This window comes from Limanda limanda, chromosome 21, assembly GCF_963576545.1.
Source record: "Limanda limanda chromosome 21, fLimLim1.1, whole genome shotgun sequence".
In the NCBI taxonomy this organism is placed as follows: Eukaryota; Metazoa; Chordata; class Actinopteri; order Pleuronectiformes; family Pleuronectidae; genus Limanda; species Limanda limanda.
The window spans coordinates 3418898-3429287 of record NC_083656.1 but is presented as its reverse complement, the minus strand read 5'-3'; the positions used below and the strand labels follow the sequence as shown (position 1 = coordinate 3429287).

Here is a 10390-nt window from a genome sequence, read left to right as displayed (position 1 = left end):
GTTTGGATATTATCATGGGTATTTATTTATTAAGCAATCTCTTGGACCACAGTCATGTTTATGGATTGAATAGGCCTCAGATGTGAGAGGAATGCAGCTCTTTAAAAACAAGAAACAAAACAAAAAAAATCCCTAATGAGATTAATTTAAAAACAAAAAACACCATAGCCTTATATACAAGTGGATGGGGTGGGCATGTGCAAGAGGTGCATGGGGGGTTCGGGGTGGTGTATGATGATGGGTCGGTACAACAGGAAGATTTCTGAAGGCGGGGGGGGGCGGGGCAAAGGAGAGGTGGCTGGCTTTAGTACATGTAGCCTTTGGAGTAGGCCTGGGGGCCCATGTTCTGGGGGGGTTGGTCGGGGGTGTAGGGCACGGCCTCGTCCAGGTGGGACAGCGGCACCGTGTCCTCCTCGTTCACGTAGCGCTCGAACTCGGCCTTCAGGCTCGGCCGCTGATTGTCGGGGAACGCCAGAGAGATGAGCGCCTCGGGCTCGCACACAAACTTGTAAACATAGCGCTCGCCCGCCACCTGGAGAGAGAGAGAGAGGGGAGGGGCTTGAGTCAGAGAGGAATGCATATAAAACACACTCTTTGTGTTCAGGTGTGCAGAACTCTGGTCTGAGTGCCGGGTTCCAGTAACAGATCAGATCTGCGTCACTGAAGTGATTTCAGTTATCAGAGATTCTGATTGACAGGCAGCTTTTTATTTGACTCACATGCTGAATATCATCACACACAAATATGTAATAAGTATGATCACTGTCAATCTGGGAAACTTCCTCTCGTACAGATACTTCTAGTGTAGATCTTAATAAGGAAAATAGCTAATAAATCTAACCTTTCTATATAAGCAACCCTACATTCTGGGAATTTGCCATTTAAATTTTAAGTTTCTAGATATTTTAATATTTATAAACAGTTTCTTCCGTGTTTTTAGCACTTTAATATGTATGAACTGTAGCTAAACTAGAACAGGTCCACTTATGTCACTTTCTAATGCCTGTTTTACTCTATAAAAAGGGGGTTTTCCCATTGCAGACAAAATATTACTTAATAATTTCAAATAGTTCAATGATCAGCTAGAAACCATTCATAAGGATAATGTTAAGTTGTTAAGGTTAAAAATCTGCTTATCTTCCTTCAGTAAAATCTGCATTTGTCTTTTAAAGTCCAGACTCCTCCAATGAGCCATTCAACTAATTATTTTCTAATAAAGTTTCACAAAGCATCTGGATCCCAGTCCTTTATTTAAATGAATAAGAAACAAAGAGCAAACATTTAGAGCATAATATAGAAGACAATGTGAAAATGACATTCTCCGTATTCTCTAAATATGAAAAGGTTGTTTTGTACCTTCTGCATGATTCCCTTCTCGTAGTAATAGCGCAGAGAGCGACTCAGCTTGTCGTAGTTCATGGCCGGACGGTTCTTCTGCATGCCCCAGAGCCGGGCGACCTGCGGGGGGGGGAAATGGTTGTGGTTAGATGTGAGTTTGATTCCGTCCTCGGTGCGGTTCATGTGCAGGTTACTGGTTATCTGCTTGATTTGAAAGAGCTGAGGAGAGAAGGCCTCTCTCACATGACACGTCAACAAGTTCAAGTTCAAATCCCCCAAAATAATTAGCACTTCACGGTTGTGTGTGTGATTCCCGGCTGCTAACACTAGGGGTCCTCTGCTTTCCCAACATGGCCCGGAGCAGGGCGAGTCTCCACATGTGGATTCACTTCCTTTTTATGTAACCCGTCACCACTCGAATGCAACCAGAGACCCGGAGCGTTCCCAGAGAAACCAGAGTCCGGCTCGTCGGAGGCTCGGCCACGACACGCAGCCCAGGAGCAGTGACTGAAATGTTTACATCAAACTTTGGGACGAGAGTTGTGGTGATATGTCAGTCTGAGCTTGTGGAGTGTGAGTCGAAATGAAAGATTGTGTGACTAAAACACAAGAAAACATACTTTGGAGGCTGTCCTGTAACAACAGAGGCTTTTCCAAAATGGAATCATATGATAGCCACAAATGTATTCTGACAAATGTCACAGGGAAATCCAAAATAAATAATCTTGTTTTATGGACAGAGAGCTTTCAAAAGACTTATTTCTTTCTTCCACATTTATCTACAGAGAACCTGAGCCTCTGGTGAGAAGAATCTTTGCAATATCACCCCCGGCTGTCAAATCACATCTTTCTTACAACAGGGAACCGTATTAATGTTGACAAACACACCTCGGACACTGGAGGAAAGTGTAAAGCTAGCAGTGGGGGGGGTGGGGGTGGGGGGGGGGTCTGAGATTCATGACTCAGGAGGAGGAGACAGGTCGAATCCCACAGCGGCCATCGCGCCTGCAGCCCTGTCTGATCTCTGAGTGGCTCTCAGCCCTAATTGCTCTTGTAAAAACTCTTACCCCCCCATCCATTTTTAATGTACAGTAAAAAGATAATGGAAAGCACAACCCCCTCCCCCCCCGCTGCCCTCAGTATTAGGATCCACCCTAAGTGGACGCTTGTCTGATGCGTCCAATCACATTTCAGACTTAAACATCGCAAAAAAAAAAACCCCGTCTGGACTGAAGAAACGTGAGCAGGGCGAGTCGGGGGTGTGGGAGGATTCTGTGATATCTGCTCGCCCTTCGTTTTTATCAATCCAGCGTTTCATGTGCTGAATAATGAATGGGGAACTAATGGAGGATGGATCAGAGAAAAGACCTGCGAGTGAAAAAAAAAGGGCCGAGCGTCTAATCGCTGCGATCGAGCTAACGCCTTAAAAACCCTGCGAACGTAAATTCATTCCGAGAATAACTCCTCTGTCATTTAAAGTGTAAGTTTCTAGATATTTTTATTTTTCTAAACTGAACAGTTTCTTCCATGTTGTGCACTTTAATATATATCAACTGTAGCTAAACTAGAACAGGTCACTGGAGTCACTTTCTAATACCTGTTTTACTCCAAAGTTATTGAGTAAAAAAAAAGGATCATGTTCAGGTTTAATGGTTGAAAATCTGTTTATCTTCCTTCAGTAAAATCTGCATTTGTCTTTTAAAATCAAGACTCCTCCAATGAGCCGTTCAACTAATTGTTTTCAACACAAAACATCTGGATCTCAGTTCGTTATTTAAGAGAAAAAGAAACTCGGAAAACATTTAATTCATTCAGAGAATAACTCCTCTGCCGCGCTGATCAGATTCACATCCACGTCGTGATCTCTATCGACACTTGTTGCCATAGAATAAACTAACAATAGCACTGATGAATTTTGAAATCGGGATATGGCCGAAGGGTTTATTCTGTTATACAAAAATACATGTAACCATAAATGGGGTTTGCACCAAAACAAATATCTCAGTCTGAAGATCGTGACTCTTATGGGGCAATATGTCCACTTAAAGATCTTTTCAAATAGTTTGTCTCTTTGCCGAGCGTCTGGCGTCTCGCTCTCAGGTCTCGTGAAACGTAGCAAAGACCCAGAATAACAATTAGAGCCTTTTATTGGTGGAAGGAACAAGTTGACAAGTGGACATTCCACAGACTGTACACCAGCAGAGAGACAGTCTACTGGTTTTTTGCAGGTAGCAATTTATCTACACACCCACATTTATGTAGATAGAGGCCAGGTTGGAAAGATACAGGAATTCATCCTTTAAATAGGAGCTCATCAGTCTGGATCTGCTGGTTTCCATAAACACGAGACACATTCTGAGAGGTGTCAGAGCCGCTGCATCATATGGTCGTTAATTATTACTCACGATACAGTGAAGAATCTGCTCAGGACAGATTAGAAGAACCCGGAGAAAAGCTTCTCAATTTTACTGTACCTGGGAGATGTTTTTGGACTTTGTTAACGATGGTGACATTGAAGAGGCATTGGAAATGTGAAGTGACGAATCTGGTGTGAGGAATATAGGCTGTGCTCTGTTCCATGTTAGTGACTGTATTTTATTTTACTTATATATATATTTAATTTTGTTTTAATTTAGTTTAAACCAAATTAGTATTTTCATTGTAATTTTTTGTACTTGAAGTTATGTTGTAATCATATCTTAGCAATTTCTGGGACTTTTGTATTATTTATTGTCATTTATGCTGCCATATGTATGAAGGTTCTTGTATGTATGTAAATTGATGTAAATGTATAAAACTATATAAAACCAATAAATATATGTTTAAAAAAAAAAGAAGAACCCGGAGAACTGGTTCAGATCAGGATCATCAAACTGATCAAGGAATCTTCTTTCACTTCATTAAATTTGCGAGGTTTTTCAACATTTTTCCAAGGGAATAATTCATGAATCTTTATGAAAAGTATCAGGACCATTAAGGGAACTGATTTCTGTGAGTGTGTGAGATTTGGTGCAGCTTGATTGGTGTTAGTGGGAGTTATGGTAAAAAGGTGAAGTTGGTGTCAGATCCACTTCCTACCTCTTCGGGTTCGATGAGTTTGAACTCCATGCCGCGGCCGGTCCAGGCGATGAAGTGGGCGTTGCCCGGGTCGTCCAGCAGCGCCACCAGGAACTGCCAGAGCTGCAAGGAGCCGCGGCGCTGGTAAGGCGTGCCCTCGCGGAAAACCCCCCCGCCCTCCTGCTTCACCTCACCTGCAACGAGGAGAGAGAACCACCAGAGATCAGAACTTTATAAACGTGGCCGTACATCACAGATAAAAACTACTGCACAGCTCAGGATGCAAATCAAACACGGAGCCGCTCTGGAGTTTAGAACAGATCATTTGATATGTGATATATTTTCGGCACATTAATATAAACCAGACCATTAAGATTCAATCGTTACATCAAGGTCTAAACTCTTGTGTTTCATGTGAAAAGGACGAGTTGGACTCACAACAGCTGCAGTGCATCTGAGCGTAGAGTCATCGGCAGGTCATCTAATCTGGATGTTTCATGTTTGCACGCTGACGTAAACTGAGCAAAGTGCTTACTAACAAGAGCTTATCACTAACAAGGCCGCGGCTGCAGAGCTGGAGACGGAAAGAAACGGAACCGACGTGAGATCAACAAGAGCCGCTCGGAGAACCAAGAACAATCGTGGGTGAAGGAACGTGTCGGTAAACAAACCCTGATCCGTGTTTGCCTCTGTGTTGTTTACCAGTTACTGGATACGTGTGGTACACAAGTGTGGGAACACGAGAGGCTCGGCTAAGTTACGGCCGTTCCCTCAAAGAGAACCTGAACACTTCAGTGGATCAACCAGAAACTGAAACCCACTCAGCGAGTTGGTGAGCGCACAAAGACCCATGTAGGATCTCTGACGTCGGGATAAGGTGATAGTCGGGTTTCTCTCCTGTACCTGCCGTTATCTAACTAATGCTTCCTGCTGGACTCGTGCATGTGAAACTGTGTGAAAGTGTGTGAAGCTGTGTGTGCAGAGGGATGATGGGAACACTGGTCTCACCTTCGAACTTCTCTGGAACCACACGGGAGTCGTTCTCAAACAGGTAACCTGGGAGACGAGGGGAGAATCCGGTTAAAGTTTCATGAAACACATCCAGTGCTTCAACAACAAACAGGATTTCCTAGTGGAAGAGGTCTCATTAATACAATATTTAAATCCCCTGTGAACAAGTGTTAACAAGGGCGACTTGACAAAAAGCAAAGAGAAATGTACCTTCAAGCTATTACAAATAAAGCTATTTTTTGGGGGGTAAACAGCTTTAACTGGACTGAATATGAATAAAAATACTAATAAACTTTATTAACAATACCGCCCTGACAAAATGTAAAGACCAATTCTTGCGTCTTTACTTGTTTTACAAAAGTAAACCTGAGCACTTCAACAACAAACAGGATTTCCTAGTGGAAGAGGTCCCATTAATACAATATTTAAATCCCCTGTGAACAAATGTTAACAAGGGTGACTTGACAAAAAGCAAAGAGAAATGTACCTTCAAGCTATTACAAATAAAGCTATTTTTTGGGGGGTAAACAGCGTTAACTGCTGCAGATAAAGTCAAACAGGTGACGCCTTTGTCAAATACAGCGAAGACGGTTTTCTGCATGTTTTGTCAATATTGATTTCATTTCAGGGTCAAATAACTCAAAACCAACATCTTGTGCGAGTCACTTTAAACAGTTTGGAATCGATCTCAAACAGGTAGCCTGGGAGATGAGGGGAGAATCGGGTTAAAGTTTGTTTTGTATGGACTGAATAAATATACTAATAAACTTTATTAACAATACCGCCCTGACAAAATGCAACGACCAATTATTGCGTCTTTACTTGTTTTACAAAAGTAAACCTGAGCACTTCAACAACCAACAGGATTTCATAGAGGAAACATTTAATTTTCAGGGTCAATTAACTCAAAACCAACATCTTGTGAGAGTCACTTTAAACGGTTTGGAATCGATCCATCAGAATTTGAACGTGCGACAAACAAAGGGAATAAGAGGAAGGATTGTTTTTCTTTTTTTCGCTGAGGAAACTGTGTTTTTTTTATTTTCCTGGACTTGTGTTTATTCAGGGATTCTTGAGGCAGGGGTGAGGCCAGAGCTTCTGCCAATGGAAACACACACACTCACACACACACACACCACACACACACACACACACTGCTGGTCAGCCAATGAAAACACGGGACAATCTACGCTGGTTAGCCAATGACCGCAGAGCTCTGACCAATGAGGAACCGGTGGAGATAAAGAGTGGAGGAGGAGATCGGATGTTTGTGTAATAAACTCACATCACTGGGATTCTGCTTTCTTCTAATATGAAGGTTGCTATAAGAGGAAAGGTTACCTTCATTGCTGTGCTGGGGGTTTGTGTAGCCCTCGTTGTGGTGGTACATGGAGGGACATCCAGGCACATCTGCAACACAAACACAGACACACACATCAGTGAAACTCGTTGTTTTTTAGTTGTTTTTTTAACAATATGTTTATTAGGTTATTTCAGGTAATTGAGTACAAACACAAGTACTAGGAGTAAGTAAGAAATTATGTCAAAATGAAAGGAAAAGAGAAAGAAAGAAAAAAGAGTCAATTGAAATAAAATAAAATAAAATAAAAGGTATAAAAACAGAACAAAAAAAACAACACAAAAAAACAAAACAAACACAAAACTAACAAACAGGGCGTACAGCTCAAGACAATGAAAGTGAAACTCATTGTTAACTTGTTTTCAAACTTAGATGTTTTAACCTTTTGGGCCAAAACTACATAGAAAGGACTCACAAGGGCTGAATGATTAAAGAATAATGTGATTATACAAAGAAACACAACAAACCGACTGCTTACTACACACAGAGAAAGTGTGTGTGTGTGTGTTGTGTAGCTGCTTTGTGTGTTCACCTCGAGCGTCACAAGGACAAATGCTACATTTATCATATCGCATCTCTTGCTGGTATTTTTAGGCCGTGAGCGAGCACCTTCCCCAGAGCAGAGCAGTGCTACAGTATTCAGTGTCTGCACTTTGTCTGGGATCATCATTGACTCTCATAGATTATGTTCCTCCTCAGAAAACCTCCGGGTGAACTCCGGTGCTCCTCTACAGCTTCGTGAGGAACACTTCACGTTTGTCCTGCGTGAGAAATCCTGCTCAGTTTCCTGCGAACGCTCTTCTCACCCGTCTTTGTTTTTCTCGCTCAAAATAGTGAGTCACACACTATTATTCTATTTGTGTTTTTTAAGTCAACGCCATGAATGGGGCCGAGGAGAGAAAGGTGCAGCTCTTTGCCTCTGGCTGTGGCCGTGACTCACTCCCGGGGAATGCAGCTGCGACCGTGATAAGACGCCAGCGAGGAAAATCAAACCCTCGAGTCCCGGGGCAGCAGAACCCGATCGCACTGTAAACAATACGTCTGCCCACGAAATGGCAGAGTGCCACCGGGGACTGATGGGTAGATGGGGTGTGAGGGGGTTAATTGTGTAGAGAGTGGTGAGACCTTTTTGTGTCTTTCGTGCGACACAATAGCAGCAATAAAGATTAATTCAACTTAATTTGATTTAACCAGGCGGGTTTTCAATCTAAGTGGGGAACAGGTTGTGGGGAAACGGGTGAAGCACCGACTTTCACCCCAGAGGCCTCGGATCAACTCTTTAGTTTCAATTTCCTGATAATTTCCTGATAATAAAACAAGTATTCAACGTCAACAATAAATGGCTTTTTTTCAGTGCAAAACTACACAAAGAAATTGGAAAATACTAAATTTGCAAACATTGTCAGAGAAAAACCTCAAGTCAGGTTTTTTCAAAGCAAACCAGTTTCAATGTCCTGCTTAGTTCAACGGCGACGAGACAAATGTGAATCATTTAAAAAATATAATTAATGAATGTTTAGATATCACTGTTCCAGAACAACATTACTTCATGAGCGGTCGAACATTCAGCTGTTTGTGATGTTGAAGAGTAAAGACAGTTTCAGTCCCAGTTTGGCCACGTTTAGGAAAAGGATCAAAGTTTGGGTTCAAATAAGATTCCACTATGTTTCAAAAAGCTTTTATACCGAACCATCTAGATTGTGACTTGAGGAGAACCCGGGTGTAAAAGTCAAAGTTCACATGTTCCGCCCCTGCAACCCTTCACTCGCTGTCGAGCTCTGGAAACAAAACCACGATAAACTCTGATCCTTTGTGTCTGATCGGCCGCTGCACTCGGTCAGACTCCTATCAGAGACAGGAAGCTGCACCAGATTCAGCTTCTTCTCCTCCACCCGGCTGATTATCCACAGACAAACATCCTTTTATATTCTTCCCTGCTGCGTTTCTCAAGATTGTGTGATTCCTGGTCGGCGCTATCCGGAGGTGAGAGTGTCAAAACATGGGGGAAGAGAATGAGGTGGGATCATGGCGTCTGTGTGATGTCACAGAGTCAGTCTGCTGGTTTCTACGCTGGGAGGTCAGGTTCTGAAGTGTGAGCACGTGGGACGAGTGGGAATCTGTAGAGAAGCAACCCTACATTCTGGGAATTTGTCATTTAAAGTTTCTAGATATTTTAATATTTATAAACAGTTTCTTCCTTGTTGTGCACTTTAATATATACTAACTGTAGCTAAACTAGACCAGGTCCACTTATGGCACTTTCTTATAACTGTTTTACTCCAAAGTTATTGAGTAAAAAAAGGGGATTTTCCCATTGCAGACAAAATATTACTTAATAATCCTCAGATCTGCAGCTTGGACCCAGGGGAACGAGGACAGGGGACATCGGTCTTTTTATGTAACAAATTTTTTTTTTAAATTGTCACATTTTCATTTTTAGATTTTCTGTTGACATTAATCCATCGCTGTTGTGAATAAATATGTTCCTCTGTTTTATTTGAACCAGGTCAAAGGTCAATGAACGCCTGTCATTGCTTTGTCTTTTACTGAAGTTCGTCTTTTCCTGTAATTTCTGTTTCTTAGAGCAGGTTTATTCAGGTCATGTGTTTCTGTGTCTCTGCTCTTCCAGTGGTGGAGCTTGTTGTTAAAGCCCCAGAGCTGCCTACTCCACCCCATCAACCCCCCCACCACCACCACCACCTCCCTCCCTCCCTCCCCCCCCGCTCCAAGTCCAGCCAGTGAGAGGTTCGGGTTACTGCGGCCACGCTCATTTTTCCATTATGAGTTCATCTGCCTGCAGAAAAGGAAGCCGCTGGTGCAACCTGAAACCCCGGAGCACTCCACCGGGGACTCTAGTCTTTCCAGTGCCCTCCATTTTCTCAATGAAATTCCTCTGCCTCTCTCACAGAGAGCGAGGGAGGGAGGGAGGGAGGGCGGGCGGGCGGGGGGGGGAGGAGGAGTGTAGCCGCAGCAGAAAAACATACAGGTTTTTTTTTTCTCTTCTCTGTGCAAAGTGTCAGAGAGTTGAAAGGAGGAGTTGTGGAGGCGGAGAGGGAGTCGACGTACAGTGAAGAAGTTTGTTTGCCATTTGGACATTTTGTTCTTGAGTGAGTTGTGCAGACGCGGGTGGGGGGGGCGGGAGGGAGGGAGGGAGGGGGGGGGGGGTTGTTTTTAAAAAGGAGCTTTTATTTGAGTCGGAGAGAAACTCAAACATCCCCCGAGAGACGCACTGTAAAAGGTCTCAGCTCATTTTCACAGGTAGACGCTGTGGTTGCTTCGGTTTATTGCTCAGATTTGGTTTTTACACAATGAATTTAGTTCTTATGATCACAAACATTATTTATTTTGTATTAGGTTTGTGTTTGTCTGACATTTAGCAGAATTACACAAAAACTACGGGACATATTTCCATGACACTTCGTCAGGGAAGAAGAAATTGAATTCAGGAGCGGATCCAGATCAGTGGGAAGATCTGGGATTTATTATTATTTATTATATTAAACACCTGAGGAGGCGTTAGGGAACATCTGTGTTTATTTCTCAGGGAACAAGTCATGAAAAAATCAGGTACATTGAGTAAATAGAGTTTGTAATTTGATTGAATTTAAGGGAACAATACGTTGA

General features: G+C 42.7%; 1 protein-coding gene across 1 annotated transcript in view; it reads right to left on the bottom strand.

Annotated features, from left to right (window-relative positions):
• Nucleotide 1: 1 nt before the first annotated feature.
• etv4 (ETS variant transcription factor 4) overlaps nucleotides 2-10390 on the bottom strand; it is a 34154-nt gene continuing 23765 nt past the window's right edge. Inside the window, exons 8-12 of the mRNA XM_061095551.1 lie at nucleotides 6748-6816; nucleotides 5404-5451; nucleotides 4417-4589; nucleotides 1357-1458; nucleotides 2-532 (exon numbers count right to left, since the gene is read on the bottom strand). Of these exons, the coding sequence (XP_060951534.1) occupies nucleotides 305-532; nucleotides 1357-1458; nucleotides 4417-4589; nucleotides 5404-5451; nucleotides 6748-6816 (620 nt within the window). The 3' untranslated portion in view covers nucleotides 2-304. The remainder of the gene's footprint in view (nucleotides 533-1356; nucleotides 1459-4416; nucleotides 4590-5403; nucleotides 5452-6747; nucleotides 6817-10390) is intronic.